The following is a 16234-nucleotide window of genomic DNA, read 5'->3' on the forward strand; positions in this document are numbered from 1 at the left end:
GCATGATAAGCACAGGGGCAGTTCGGGGATTCCTGGAAGAGGTGAGAAAAGAGAGAGTTATTTTCTGAGAACTCTGAAAATGTGTGAAAAGTTGTATCTTCTCTTTATGGAACACACAGGGAGCAGCAGCTGTAATGGATAAGTTGTTCCTCAGACTCTGGGCCATTCTTGTAATGAAGAGCTGTTAAATAGGCCTGAGTACAAATAAATAACCACTTGTCGTGCCGCTGATTTATAAAGAACTCATTTCTAGGTGTAATTCTATGGCAACAGCTTTTGTAAGGCACTCTTTGACACTGCAGCAGAGCTCCTGTTTAACAATTCAAATGCAGAAAAGATGGGAATAAAGGAGGCAAAAAGCAACTCCGTGAGATCCCTGCTTGCAGCTCAATTGTTTTGATGAATTCTGCCCTCACACGTTATATGAACATCTCATGTGCAGACAAATCCTGTTTCATGGGAACAATGGGTGTGCATGGAGAAAAGTCTATTATCATATGGAAAATAAAGGAATTAGAGGAGAATCAGAGGCGATAAATAGATGAATATGCAGGGAGACACTTGGCTTTCCACTCAGTTGGTCTGCAGGATTTGCTTTCCATATCTGCTGTGACACTGATTATTCCTGCACTTGGGTGGATCAAAACTGCCTGGCAGAAAAGCAGAAGCAACAAATGCAGTTCTGCTGCAAAGCAGTGCCATTTTTAATTCATTACTTTATTTTACAGAGCTGCCTGAAATAGTCATCCCTCAAGCAGGCCATAGAAATGATTCTCTTTATTATGCAAAGTTCCATAAATCTCAACTGCTGTACATGAAAGATACTGCTAATCTTTAGAGACCTTGGGTTGGAGTCTGTGAACTTTTTGGGAAAGACCAGGAGAAGTATTTTGCTCTTCCTACTTAATTGGATCTGGAACTGTGGAAGCTGGTAGCAAAATATTGCCAAATTTTGGTGTGACAGCCCTTGGTTCAAACACCTGCCCAGGGAGTTTGCAGTCAGGATCCCAAAGGACTCTCAAAATAAGAGAATAATCTGTTGGAAGTCTCCTAACTCCAGGTTTAGAGGAAATGCTCAGGAAGCACATTCCTTACATGTCCTGGTAAAGCCAGGCCACTGCTGAGACCCAAGTGTGAGATTATAAAATTATAAAATCATCAGGGTTGGAAAAGCCCCTCTGAAATCATCAAGTCCAACTGTTCCCCAGCACTGCCAAGGCCACCACTCATCTGTGTCCCCAAGTGTCACATCCACGGGGCTTTTAAATCTCTCCACCACTATCCTTGGCAGCCCCTTCCAATGTTTTACCACCTTTTCCATGTAGAATTTTTCCTAATAATCATCCTGAACCTTCCCTGGCACAGCTTGAGGCTGTTCCCTCTCACCCTGTCCCCATTCCTGGGAGCAGAGCCCGACCCCCTTGGTTGTCCCCTCCTGTCAGGGAGTTGTGCAGAGCCACAAGGTCCCCCCTGAGCCTCCTTTTCTCCAGGCTGAGCCCCTTTCCAGCTCCCTCAGCCCCTCCTGATGCTCCAGCCCCTTCCCCAGCTCCGTTCCCTTCCCTGGACACCAGGAGCCAGGTGAGAAGTTTGTTTTCTTCTACTGCTTGGGGCAATCTTGGCAGGGAGGAGAAGAAGAAGAGACAGAAAGGAAAGGTCCTGGAATCCATTCCCAGAGTTAACATCTGGGCTGATGCACCTGGCAGCAGCTTCATGCCAGGTACACTGTGGGAAGCCAAATCTCTGCTTTTCCCTGTGCAAGAATCTCATCTTGTTTGCTTCTATTTCCACATTTTGGATTATTTGGGTTATTTGGATATGGATTCCATTTTCCCCTTTGGATTACATATTGCTGCACGTTTAGGAGAAGAAGGAAGAAGGTTCTCTCTCCACCCAAAATCTGACCTAGTTAATACAAACTGGACCCTACTTTCCTTTTGCTTCCAAGCCTAAATTCAGCTCAGACTAAAGACACCAGATCCCAGCCCATACATTTCCATTTAATTTTAGCTTCACCTAAAGACTTCTGACCGGCTCACAAAGGCAGCTGGGACATGAGGGGAGAGCTCATTACACATTGCTCCTGCCTTTGAACACCTCTGAACACCTGCAGAAGGGTTGAGCTGGCCCTGAACACAGAGCAACGAGGCAGGAGAGAAAAGGAAACCATTTGTTAAAACAAAATAAATGAAGCGGTGAAAAATAATGGTCCCATCTGCACCTACCACTGGTTCAGGGTCAGCTCTGCTGGAGCCAAAAATTTCAAAGGAGGAGGATGGAATAGAATCCTGACCACCTCCCCCACCATCACCACCCCATTCAGATAATAATAATAATAGCAAAAATGTCAATATTTAGCACTCTTGCAATGCTTTGTAGCTTCAAAACATTGCAGAAACAGGGCAGGATCAGTGAGAGTGGAACTTCTTTTCCCAAGGTCTGTTTGCTCCTTGGTAGCCACATTTTTATCTTATCATCCTATTAACAGGCTGAGAGAAATTTCTTCCTGATGTAACACCATTAACATCAGCAGAATTATGTCTAGGATCAGTTTGACCCAATTTATTACTTTTTTAGGAGATGATAAGTGTGCTATAATGGTGTTCCATTTGACTTGGAACAAAGAATTTTCACAGCATTCAGCAGAGGGAATGACATGATTAAGCCTTGTGTCCTTTCCAAATAAAAATCTAAGCCATTATAACACAAAAAAATTCAGTAAGTGAGAAAAAAAAAAGGAAAAAAAGAAGTAAACAATGTGTAATTATGACAGTCGATAATTCAAATTTTCAGTTCAGCCCATGGTACCTGTCACCTCTCAGGATGAATAAAGCAAATTTGTGGCCAGGATAAATCAGGATCTCCTTAATCCCAGGTCACGGATCACATTTTTGCTTTCTACAAGACACTGACAGGAGGATGCAGGGAGTTGGTGTCAGACTCTTCTGGATGAGACAAAACAGCCTCCAGGTGCCTCAGGGAGGTTTAGGCTGGATATTAGGAAAAACTTCTTTATGGAAAGGATTATCACACACTGGCTCAGGCTGCCCAGGGCAGGGGTGCAGTGACCATCCCTGGAGTGCCCGAACAATGTGTGGGTGTGGCACTTGGGGACATGGTTTGCTGGTGGTGCTGGTTGATGGTTGGACTCGATGACAATCATATTTTTTTCCAAATTTTCCATCTTTTCCAGCTTTACTGATTCCATGAATGGAGGCCCCAAAGTACCAGCAACAGGAATGCAGCTCTGTTTTTCATAGCTCACAAGATCCCTGAGAGGAACGACCAGCCCCATCCATATCATATGTCAGAGACATCTTTCATGAAAATCCTTTCCTTAGGATTTTTTCCTCTTGAGAAGCTGAGAGGCCTCAGGAACAAAATGTAAACATTGATTATCTGCTGCTGTGGAATGCAACAGGTGCATCTGTGATTGGCCCATGCTGGATGTTTGTAATTAATGGCCAATCACAGCCCAGCTGGCTCAGACAGAGAGCTGAACCACAAACCTTTGTTATCAGTCATTCTTATTCTATTCTTAGCCAGCCTTCTGATGAAATCCTTTCTTCTATTCTTTTAGTATAGTTTTAATGTAATAGATATCATAAAATAATAAATCAGCCTTCTGAAACATGGAGTCAGATCCTCGTCTCTTCCATCATCCTAAGACCTCTGTGAACACGGTCACAATCATGCTCCAGTGAAACCCCAGTAACAGCCTGGGAACCCAGGGACAGCAGAATTAAAGATGATTTCCCTTCCTCTCTACTCCAACCCAGGCAGTGACATTTCTGTACACACTGAGATCATGGCTTTTCATATTAATTTTAATTCTCCTAAGCTTTGATTTCTCCAACTGTCTGCACAATCTGCTGCCTTTTCTCTCAGTCTAGCACAACACTTTGGGAGTAAAGGACCTTCTTTTTTTCCTCCGCTTTCCCCACCAAGGTCCCAGTCCACGCCAAGTCCAGCATTCAGAACATTAAACCCAGTTTTTAGCATTTTTTTTGTTCTGCTGCTGCACTCTCTTTGCAGAAAGCAAAGCTTTCCTAGATTTTATGGAAATGTGACATTAGGAGAGAATCACTCGAAGGCATTTCAGCTACAATTAACATTCTTCACTCCTCAGAAAGAAAATAAAAACAGCTCCTAATTGAATCACTTGACTGAGTAAACACTGGATTAAACTGAGAGGGAAAAGGAGTCGACAAAAAAACTGCAGTTGGACAAATGTTGGGATTTGGGTTTGTTTTCCCAGGAACATTTGATGTGTGTGGATACACTGTGGGAACAGATACTGCCACTGCCACAGAGCTTTTCTGGGCTCAGTAACAGCCACAGAAATGTCTCCAGGCAGAGAAATCTCATCATTCCTTCCTGATTCTTCCCAGACAGAGCACTCCTAGGATCCATGGATTTAAAAGGGGTGGTTGGGAATGTCAGTACAGACAAAACACCCCAAAAGGATTGAAAACAAGAGCAGGGCAGTGCAAAGAGTGCGCTGAGCTCCTCAGAGCAAAATATTCCTTGCTAAATACAAGTCTAGGAGGAGTCCTGGCTATGTAGAATAATGGAATTAGAATGGTTTGGGTTGCAGGAGACCGTAAAATTCCCACCCCTGCCATGGCTAGAGACACTTTTCCCCATCCCAGGTTGCTCCAAGCCCTGTCCAGCCTGGTCTTGGATGCTGCCAAGGATCCAGAGGCAGCCACAGCTTCTCTGGGAATTCCATTCCAGCTGCTCAGCACTCTCACAGGGAAGAATTTCTTCCCAGTATTATCCCGTCTAAACCTACTCTGTCACTGTAAACCCACTCCCCCTTGTCCTGTCCCTCCAGGCTCTTGTGAAAATTCCCTCTCCATCTTCCTTGTAGGCTCCCTTCAGGTACTTCTGAGTGTTTTCCTCTTGCTTTTAACAAAGCAGCTGCTTTGGAAGACAAACAGGACAATCCTTCAGATGATTTTTAAGAGCTCCAAGAGGGTTCCATCCAAGGCAGGCAGCTTCTCCTCCTTTGGAAGGACAAATTTAGGGTCAACCTGGAGATGTGGACAAAGTGACCAGCCTGAGGTGACCTCATCCAAGTAGAAATCAGGTTTGCTCTGAGTGCTGCAGGAACCAGATCACCTTAAGGTCCCTCCCTCATTCACAGTTTGGTAGACTCAGTAAGTGGCTTTATAGCTTGTTTTCACTTTACAAGGGTCTCCAGAGCAAAAACAAGGAGTACTTCAAGTACAAGAAGCACAAGAAATACAAGAAGTAAGAGACCCCACTGGCTGCCATAACAACAGTGAATTGTTGATAACTTCATTTTCACTAACACACCAAACTGTTCTAGTGCTGGTGGCCACAGTTCACATCACAATGTTAATCCTGAGTAGATGAATAACAGCAACTATTTGAACTGTTGGGTAAGAAACAGCACATCCTGTGCAGAAGTGATATTTTCAGACTTCCTATGGCAGATCTGTCTTTTTTTCCCCCATTACCTTGTTTTTTCATCACTTTCCAGCTCTCCTACTGCTCTGAGCCCTACTGATGGTACAGAGGTACAGCACATTACTATGGAATACTCGTAAATAAGGGAAGACTATCAGTAAAGGAAATTTTTCCTTCCTCCTCAGAATAAATACTTAATTTCCAGACACGTTGATTTGGAGCTGCCAAGAATTAACCTTTAGCAAAATATCCTTTAACAAGTTCTCTTTGAAACTTCCTGCACGGGCTCAGCACTGGAGTTAATGAACCCCCAATTTCCCCTCCTATTTGTGAATGCCAGGAATAAAATCGTATTAAAGAGGTGGATAAACAAATTAATACGGAAAAGGTCATCAGTGATGATTAAAGACTAAATCATTAATACCTGGAAGCTGGGAGGTAAATGAAGACAGAACTTGGTCTGGTTTGGGTGGGAAGGGACCCTAAAGTTGATCCAGGTCCAGTTGACCCTAGCCCAGGCTGTTCCAAGCCCCATCCAGCCCAAGCCATGCTGATTTCTGCTGCAGCAAATTCTTAGATCAGCTGCATCCTTGGTGTGAATCAGCACAGCAGGTACATTCCAAACAGTCCAATGTCCTCCCTTCCTATTATTCCTTTTCTGAGATTCTATACCCAAGGAATTTCCAGAAAAGTAGCTTAAATAAAAAGGGAATGTGGTGCCCAAGTGAAGGGCAAAATAAACTTCTGAGTGACCCAGTTATCCCAGCAATGGCCAAGGTATTCCTTAAACATCCTGGGGTCAGGAGAAGAGTGATCCACCCTCCCTCCTGCCCCTGTTGTAGGGGGATCCAGGTCCCAGACACAATTTTTGGAAAGGGTTTTGAAGTCAATGAGCAAAAAGCAGCAGGAGCCTCAGCTGTACCTCAATTATCTTTTGTCAGAAGCATTTTGGGTGCCTTGTGGGTGATCCCTGGGGCTCTGCAGGCAAAGATCTCTGCTGCAGTGTTAAAAAGAATTAACTGAGTCCTACAAATCATTTAGGAGGGGTGTTGCACCCTATTATTGTGGGGAAGTTGCCCACAGATGGAAATGGTGGAACTTCCATCGTTCTGGGTGTTCAAATAAAAATTGGATGAGTCTTTTCCATTGCTTACACCCAGGACTTCCAACCTGACAGATACAAAGGGATGGATTCTACTTTGCAATGGGTTTTGATGTTTCATCCAGAAGTTTGCAGGTGCTACTCTACACCTTCTCTAATCCCAGCTCCACAATCTCCCCTTTTTTAGTGCACCAAACCTTCTGAAAGGCTTTTGTCTCTTTTGTCTCTTTGCAAAGAATTCATCTGCAATGGATGTGCTCAAATCTTAGCCCAGGAAATCCAGGAACACCCCTGAGCTCTGCCTTTCCCCAAAATCCTTCTCTAAATATCCTTTAGATTGTTGTTGCTGCCGTGCATCACAGCCATGAGGATCCAAAGGTCTTTTGCCTTTCCTTTCACTGGATGGAGTTCTTGTCTTCCTCATGGACCAAATTCTCCTCACCTGGAGGAAGCTGAGGTAAAAATGAGTGTCTGCAAAGGTGACACAGAGCACAACTTCTCTATAAAAATTTACTTATCGAAAGCTGAACTACAACAGCTTGGGCATAGCTGAGCAAATAGAAGTTAAACTCCTGTGGTTTGATAATTTCATTATTCATCCAACACCTAGAAACTGTGCAGGTCACTTGCAGAATTATTCAAAATCTTAATTACCTCTGTGAGACAAGAGTTAATTTCTAAACTTTTCTATGCCAGCACAGGAAGATGTTCCATAAAACAAGCAAGTCAGGGGGTGATGTTTGCACAGAGTAATTGCAGTGCTCTCCCAATTTCAGGAAAAATACATTATCAAACATATCCACACTGACACCACAGCATTTCAGTCCTGTGCCTGAAAGGAAGGAAGATTTCACCTGGGGGAATGAGCAGCAGAAGAGTAGGAGCACAACCAAATAAACAAGAAATGCAAGGAAAATGCCAACATGTTCTATCACCTGCTTTCATTCCAGAGCCATGGTCTCCCAAGAGATGCAGCTTCTCCCTGATTTCACAGACAGTGGTTTGGGTGGGAAGAGATCTTAAAATCCATCCCTTTCCACCTCCTCTGCCATGGGAATTATCCCAGGTTGCTCCAAGCCCTGTCCAACCTGGCTTTGGACACTTCCAGGGATCCAGGGGCAGCCACAGCTTCTCTCTGCCAGGGCCCCAACACCCTCTCAGGGAAGGATTTATTCCCAATACCTACCACCTGTAGTAACCATAAATTCTGGGAGCACAGTTTGAGCACAGACAAACTGCCTTTGTAGCTTATTTTTTCTTAACAAGGTCTCCACAGCAAAAAGAACAAAAAAGACAAAAAGTAGGAAACCCCCCCACCACCAGCCTCAACAACAGCACTGAGGCTTTTTACAACACCATTTTCACAAATACAAACACTGTTGTGATAGTTAAAATGAAGCAGCTCTGTGCTGCATCCTCTGTTTTCAGGCCCAGTGACATGGGGAACATCTCAGCCCAATCCTGCTTGGAATCTCCTGTGAAAATGAAGCTCCTTTGGGAGCTTCCTGCAGGCTCCAGGTCAGAAGATTTTGTCTTTGACTTGCTCTGTAATGGCTCTTTCAACCTCTGGGGCTGCCACATTTTCATCTTGTATATATCTTTAATAAAGCAGGAGACGGGGAAGATGGAAACAACACATCTCAGTGGAATACAATTCAAATAAAGTTGTTAATAATAAATAATATATTTGGAATTTATATTGCTGCTGCTACAACCCAAGCCTGTGATTGTGGGCAATGCTGGGATAAACAGATGAAAGGAGCAGAGGACAGCAGTGAGGCTATGAGGATTTTAAATTTGCTACGAGGCACAATCAGGTATCTAAATAATAAATATCACTTAGGTTTCTTCAAGCCTGAACCAGACAAGACACTGACCCTGAGAAGTCAAATTCTGAAATGGAAAATGAACTCAGCCTTGATTACAGATGGAGCAGAGCTCCCTCAGCAGAGCTGCTGCCATCCCTTGTGGGCAAGGAGCTTTTTGTTTTTCAGGCAATGGCAAATTTACTTATCATTTCTTTACCATGAAAAACATCTATTTATTCTGCCTTTCATTTTTAAATGACAAATCTACAGACTCCATTCCTGCATCCTGGATTTTAAGGTACAATAAAGTTTTCTTGGTCAACTTCTCAGCTGAAAAATAACATGTGTCAGGAGTGTCAGCTTTGAAAATTTGGAGGTAGAGCTGCAGAGGAGCAGGTAAGTGAAATTCAGTGCATCTGTTGGGTTCTTGTTGCCAAGGTTTTATCGTTACAGCAGCATCTGCCATCACCTTTCCAAATTATTTTTGAAGTGAAATTGCTACATTCATTTTATTTCATGACTTAGCAATTCAATGGAGGACAAATTATAGTTTCTAGGGTCATGTCAAGGTTTAGATGCACATCCAGGAGGATCCTAGGACGATAATCTCATGATTGCAGAGACACAACTTGTTCCAACTGTTCTAGTTAACAAAAATTACAGATTTTCTACAAAATCCTGTTCTTCAATTGCTACAAAAAATACACAAAACAGTAATTCCCGCATTTCATGACATTAACTTAGATTGATGCAGTATTTTGCACTTTGGCTAACCTTTCCTTCCTTTCTCACAGGTGAACTGGGGGGGGAAAGGGGAGAGGTGGAGCAATTGGCCAATCCTATCAAGGCACAGATCAAGGGCATGGTGAACACTGAGATTCTTCACAGTCATTAAAATTCCTATATCCTGTTCTTATAAGGATTTAAAAAAAAAAAAAAAAAAAAAAAAAGACCAGACAAAGGCACAACAGGAATCTATTCTCTTGACAGCAATTTAATAACAAAAGAAAATGTTCTGAGCCACTCTCATTACTGCTTGGAAACTTTAATCTTGAGGACTCAGTTCCTGTCCATGGAAACCTTCAGATCCCTTTTTACAAGCTGCAGAAAGGGAAGGGAATATTAGTAGTTTAATTATACATTTAAACACTTTGGAGAAGCCAGAGCCACTTTGGAAGAGTGCTGTAGTGTCCAGCTGAAGGGTTCTCCAAGGAATGTAAGGCCATGCCTGAGCATCGGGAGAGTCACAAATTCATGACAGCTCTGGAGCCAGGCTGGGAGAGCTGGGGGTGCTCACCTGGAGAGGAGAAGGCTCCAGGGAGAGCTCAGAGCCCCTTCCAGGGCCTAAAGGGGCTCCAGGAGAGCTGGAGAGGGACTGGGGACAAGGGATGGAGGGACAGGACACAGGGAATGGCTCCCACTGCCAGAGGGCAGGGATAGATGGGATAATGGCAAGGAATTGTTCCCTGTGAGGGTGGTGAGACTCTGGAATAGAATTCCCAGAGAAGCTGAGGCTGCCCCTGGATCCCTGGAAGTGTCCAAGGCCAGGCTGGACAGGGCTTGGAGACACCAGTCTGGTTTAGGTGAGGAACCCAAGTCCAAGAGCTCTGGTGATCTCTGTAATTAAGGGACAATAACTGCAATTTCATCCTCAATTTATATCTTCTGCAGGACACAGGGAATGGCTTCCCACTGCCACAGGGCAGGGATGGATGGGATTTGGGAAAGAATTCTGGGCTGTGGACCTTGAATAGAATTCCCAGAGAACCTGTGGCTGCCCCTGGATCCCTGGGAGTGTCCAAGGCCAGGTTGGACAGGGCTTGGAGCAACCTGGGAGAGTGGAAGGTGTCCCTGCCCATGGCATGGGGTGGAAATGGATGAGCTTTAAGGTCCCTTCCCACTCAAAATCATTCCAAGATTCCAGGATTCCATGAAAATGCTGACAGTTTGTCACAGGAGTTTCTTCTGCATTTTTACGGAAGGGCAAATCCAAGAAGCCAAGAACTTTCCAATATTACATTTATTTCTCTATTGCTATCAACAACTCCTGAAAAATTCCCATCACATTTCCCATTGTTGCCTTTTATATCAACAGTTTATGCACAAACATGTAAAATTAACCCCACATTACTCAGCCAAACCCTCCCCACACCTTTCCATCCTTAAATAACAACATCCCGACCACCACCCTGCCCTGGGCTTGTGGAATTAACTTGGGAAATCACCAGCTGACCACAGGGACAGGAGGTAACAGAGCAAGAAATTAATTTTCCCTTTCTCCACTCTCCTCCATCAGCTATTTAGAAGCCTTCCAGGTGACCTTTGGGAGCCAAGACATTTTAAGGAGAACTGGAAATCCAATATGGAAGAATCAGTCAAAATAATAATTCTTATGGAAGAAGCTGTAGTATTTCTCAGAAAAACCTGGATTTTCGGCTTAGGAAATGTGAAACAACTTCACAGCCAAATATTTTACATAACTCAGAGCGGAAACAAAGTCTGTGTGGCACATTGTTATATTGAATTGTTAACTATTAGAAATTGTGATTTGTGCATGAGAGAAAATGCCTCAGAAAGATGAGAATTGACAAGATTATAAATTGGTTTAATTCACTGAATCTCAGCCTTCTAACTAATATCATACAATAACCAGACATGCTTTATTTTTCTCTACATTCCAGTCACTGAAGATAAACAAAGAAAACAACTGAAAGCAAACCCAAATGACCTGCTCACATGTGAACAGCCTGAACCACAAGCCTATAAACGACCCTGTTTTTAAGGAAATCATCGTTAGCTGCGTATTTTATATGGTAATTGTACATCCCCAGTTTATGCATAACAACAGCAGAGTTCTTCCCTTCTGATTTCAGTGCCACTTGAGCTATGCAGATTTCTAAAAGCTTATGAATATACAGAGCAACAGAATTGTTCTGAACATCTGTAAGCAAAATATGAAAAGATGTTTGGTGCTGAATGAACATCCTGGGTTGTGTAATGCTGGCCAAAAATGGTGTATTTATGTATTAGGAGAACGCACTGAAAATAGCTCCAAATCCTGCACAGCCTCCAGAAGGCTTTTTCAGATTGTCCTCTGTATGGCTGTCACCAGAAAATGGAAAAAGAATTTTCCATTCCATTCTAATCAAATTTAATTTCCCTTCCCTTCTCCCATAAAGTGGAAAAATAATTTTCCATTCAACTCAAATTTAATTCCCTTTCCTTTCATTTTCTTTTTCCTTTTCCTTTTCACTTTCCCTTTCATTTTCCCTTTTTCTTTTTCACTTCCTTTTCATTTTTCCTTCCCTTCCCTCCCCTTCCCTTTTCATTTTTATTTCTATTTCTATTTCCATTCCATTCCATTCCATTCCATTCCATTCCATTCCATTCCATTCCATTCCATTCCATTCCATTCCATTCCATTCCATTCCAATTTAATTCCCTTTCCCTTCCTTTTCCTTTTCCTTTTCCTTTTCCTTTTCCTTTTCCTTTTCCTTTTCCTTTTCCTTTTCCTTTTCCTTTTCCTTTTCCTTTTCCTTTTCCTTTTCCTTTTCCTTTTCCTTCTATTTCTATTTCTATTTCTATTTCTATTTCTATTTCTATTTCTATTTCTATTTCTATTTCTATTTCTATTTCTATTTCTATTTCTATTTCTATTTCTATTTCTATTTCTATTTCTATTTCCATTCCACTCCATTCCACCTCAAATCATCCCTTTTCCTCACTTTTCACAATTTCCAGCAAGTTTCTGCCTTTTTGGCTGCCTTGCAGCACCTCTGCACAGGGCTCCAAGTGCCCATTATTTGTCCGTGTCACTTTTCACACCCTTTCCATGAAGCCCATGTTAGAGTTTGTCACTAAGAACAAGCCCCAGTGTCACCATTTGGCATAAAAGTGTTAACAAGAAAATAAACCAAAGGAAAACTTCCAAGTGTGTCCAAGAAAGAACAGGATTTTCTCCTCCAGCAGCATTAGGTGGCTACCAGAGTTTCTGTGGTTTAGATCACAGAAAGAAACTGCATTGGAGTTTTGTAGTGCAGAGTAAAAAAAAAATGCAAGGGTTCGGCCTGGAAATGACAAGATGCTGTGCACTGAAGTGTGTGAAGAATTAACAGATTATTAATCAGAATAGAATATTTGTTCATACACTGACTCATTAATTATTAGGAGACAGCAATGGGATGGGCGTTCATAGATTTCAGCACAGTTTGGGATGTAAAGTCAACCCCAAATCTCCTCAATCACAGACACTCATTTCACTCTTCACATTCATAATTCAGCAGTCCACTCCTGATCCTTAAAAACCAAAGAGGAAAGACTCACCTGAGCACACCTCCTTGTAGGTAGGGTTTGGGGTATGTCCTCCGGCATAACCCACTTGAGTGGAATACACTCCTTTCTGCCTCCAGAACTTCCTCTCAGCTCCCCAGAAACACCCCATACCTGAAGAGGGCACAAAATACACATTGAGAGGTCAAAATCTGCCAATACTCAATCACTCATTTGCATATTAATTGATACAGGGCATAGTGGAAGGAACATCTATAGGCAGCACCTGCTGGTCAAGTGTTGTCCAAGTTTATTTATAGAGTAACTATAAAGAGAAATCCATTCTGCATCAGAGCACGACTCAAGCACAGCCTGATTTATGCTTCTGAATATCAATTTATCACAGAGGACAAACCTTGAAAGGGTTTGAGGGCCCAAACAAGGAGAAATCTCATGCACACACCAAAAAATAATTTCTTATAAGGCAATTGTGCTGTTTGTGCAGCACCATTTTTACCTGAAGTGATTAGGAAGCTGTCAAAACACAATAATTTGTATTAATGGCAAACAGTTATTTAATTTTCTGCTTTCAGGCAGAGGTGGAAGCAATAATGGATTATATTATATGTTATAAAAAGGGAAAAATGCTTCAGCTTAACAATTTATGCACAGAGATATTTGATGTTCAGACAAGATTTTTGTAGTCATTCGCCCCCATGGCCAATTATCAAAGGACATCAGACTGTTTAAGGGTCTAAATTAAAACCTCTTCTGGTTAAAGGAATAAGCACCACCTACACTGACAATTGTCTGATGGCTTAGTTAAATAAATGTTTAAGGGACTATTTATGAAAGTTTTTATTTAGAGTGTCATGAAGATTCCAGTATTGTCAAATTGGAGCAATGCATTTTTCTTTTCAATTATAACATCCTGTTATTATTCCCTTTCTAAAACAGTTGAAATAAAGGCAGTAAAAATAAACATTAAATACACTATTTCTGTATACACAGAAATTAGTGATTCATGAGAGTTTTCTCCAGGTAACCCTGCAGATATAACAGGGTAAAAAGTCATAGAAATGATCCTTCAAAGCACAACCAGAAGAGCAGAGCAGCCCCTCCTTGATGCCTCACAATGTTCCTTCTTTGAACCTTCAGAAATTACCTTCAAATTTAAGTTTTAATTCACCAAAAAGTACGGAACTGGGATTTCTACTTCTAATTCAGATGCTTAAGCAAGCTGCAGCAATTAAAAGCCAAGGCTGCTCCTGGAGATCCTGGAAACAGGCTCCTGGAGATCCAGGAAACAGGAACTCTTGAGGACAATTCCTGCAGAAGATACAAATTGATGATGAAATTGCAGTTATTGTCCCTGGGTTACAGAGACAACCAGGGCTCTTGGACTTGGGTTCCTCACCTAAATCAGACTGGTGTCTCCAAGGCCCATCCAGCCTGGTCCTGGACACTTTTAGGGATCCAGGAGCAGCCACAGCTTCTCTGGGAATTCTATTCCAGGGCCTCCCTACCCTTACAACCAAAAATTCCTTCCATCCATCCCTGCTCTCTGGCAGTGTGCAGCCATTCCCTGTGTCCTGTCCCTCCATCCCTTGTCCCCAGTCCCTCTCCAGCTCTCCTGGAGCCCCTTTAGGCCCTGGAAGGGGCTCTGAGCTCTCCCTGGATCCTTCTCTTCTCCAGGTGAGCACCCCCAGCTCTCCCAGCCTGGCTCCACAGCAGAGCCAGGAACTCCCATGGAATTGGGAATTGGGCACACCAAGACTGTATGAAACTCCTTCCAAGGGTGATTTAACTTGTTTTGGGTTTTTTTTTTTTTTTTTGCTTAGATCCCAAGTCTGGATCTGCATGAGACACATGGAAAATAAACTCCTGCCCAACTCTAATACTTCAGTGCTTTGCATCCTTAGTATTCCAAGGGAAGTTTGAGCTCCAGCTGCCTAAAATTCCAGCTGTGCCCATAGCAGGTGAGGCTGAGCCTCTCACAGGAAGCAATTTATCAAACTACCACTGGCTGGACAAACACACTGAAGGGAGGCCAAAGAGCAACATCATCCATGCCAAGGAATGGGGCAGATCCACATTTTCTTCCACATTACATTAAGAAGACAACCCAAACTCAGGTTTGAGCTCAGATACAGGCCCAACTCAAAATACAAAGCAGAAATGCTCATTCTTACTGTTTTTTTCAGGGATTTTAATGCTCAATAAATCACTAATGTTGCTGTTGAAATCCCTGATCATCAGGGCTGTGGCCAATGACCTGATCAATAACTATTATTGGGGATTCTCTCATTGATAATCATCTCTGACCCCTCTTTCCAGGGGCAGGGAAAGAGGCTGAGGCTCTCATAGGAGGCAATTTATCAAACTACCACTGGCTGGACAAACACACTGAGGGGAGGCCAAGGAGCAACATCATCCATGCCAAGGAATGGGACAGATCCACATTTTCTTCCACATCATATTCCTAGGCCAGCACCTAGGAATGTGTGAATGAGCAACCCAAGATCAAGAAGACAACCCAAACTCGGGTTTGAGCTCACATACAGGCCCAACTCAAAATACAATACAGAAATGCTCATTCTTACTGTTTTATTTCAGGGATTTTAATGCTCAATAAATCACTAATGTTGCTGTTGAAATCCCTGATCATCAGGGCTGTGGCCAATGACCTGATCAATAACTATTATTGGGGATTCTCTCATTGATAATCATCTCTGACCCCTCTTTCCAGGGCAGGGGTGGATTCCTCATCCCTGGTGGGATTTAAAAGTTTTGGGGATGTGGCACTTGGGGACATGGGTCAGTGGTGGCCTTGGCAGTGCTGGGGGATGGTTGGACCTGAACTAGTTTGTGACTCTGTGGATTTCACCAGTGACCTCTGTCCCCATCATGGTTCCTCCATTTTTCCCTCTTCCAGCTGATCCCTGAGTTTATTGTGCCGCCCTTTCCCGGAGAGAAAGGGATTTTATTCTCCTGAAGAACTGCTCTCATCATTTTCTCAAGTGTGCTGCCACCTCACACAAACAATAAATCCTCCCATCCCCGAGAACAGATAAAATTGAAATCTTTGTCATAATAAAACAACCTGCTGGTAAAGAGACATCATTTACAACAATCCAGCACTAAATTGCTTTCCCCAGCATTAATCCATTCAGCTGATGTTTGTTATTCTGCTAAAGTGGTGCCACGTTCGACAGAGAAATTGTCATAAGGAGAGAAATATTAACAATAAAATCCCACATAATATTCTGGAATTAGACACGTGAGCTCATGGAGTGCCTGTTTTCCAGAGCACTGGCTGCCTCTAGCCATGGTTAATGTGGACAATTATCACCAAAACAGGGAAATAATTTCAGTTCAAGGTTTCACGTGGTCGTGTAGTACAAAAAAAAAGTTTACATCCCTTAATTATTACTACTTTAGTACCGAAACTGAAGAAGTAAATAATTCAAATAATAAATTTAAATAATTAAATAAAAACGCAGAGGGGGAAACAAATAAGTACAAAAAAAACCAAGGAGGTAAAGAACCATAAAAGCAAAATAAGCCACCCATATTATAATTTAAAACTCAAAAACATGAATGTGATTTTAAACTATTCATG

The 16234-nt window shown here is 42.5% G+C and overlaps 1 protein-coding gene across 2 annotated transcripts in view; it reads right to left on the minus strand.

Moving 5' to 3' along the window:
* MSRA (methionine sulfoxide reductase A) overlaps positions 1 to 16234 on the minus strand; it is a 243445-nt gene that overhangs the window by 117335 nt on the left and 109876 nt on the right. For both annotated transcript variants that reach the window (XM_063153178.1, XM_063153179.1), the window contains exon 3: positions 12667 to 12786. In XM_063153178.1, coding sequence (XP_063009248.1) covers positions 12667 to 12786 — 120 coding nt within the window. The remainder of the gene's footprint in view (positions 1 to 12666; positions 12787 to 16234) is intronic.

This window comes from Melospiza melodia, chromosome 3 (assembly GCF_035770615.1).
Source record: "Melospiza melodia melodia isolate bMelMel2 chromosome 3, bMelMel2.pri, whole genome shotgun sequence".
NCBI classification, from domain to species: domain Eukaryota; kingdom Metazoa; phylum Chordata; class Aves; order Passeriformes; family Passerellidae; genus Melospiza; species Melospiza melodia.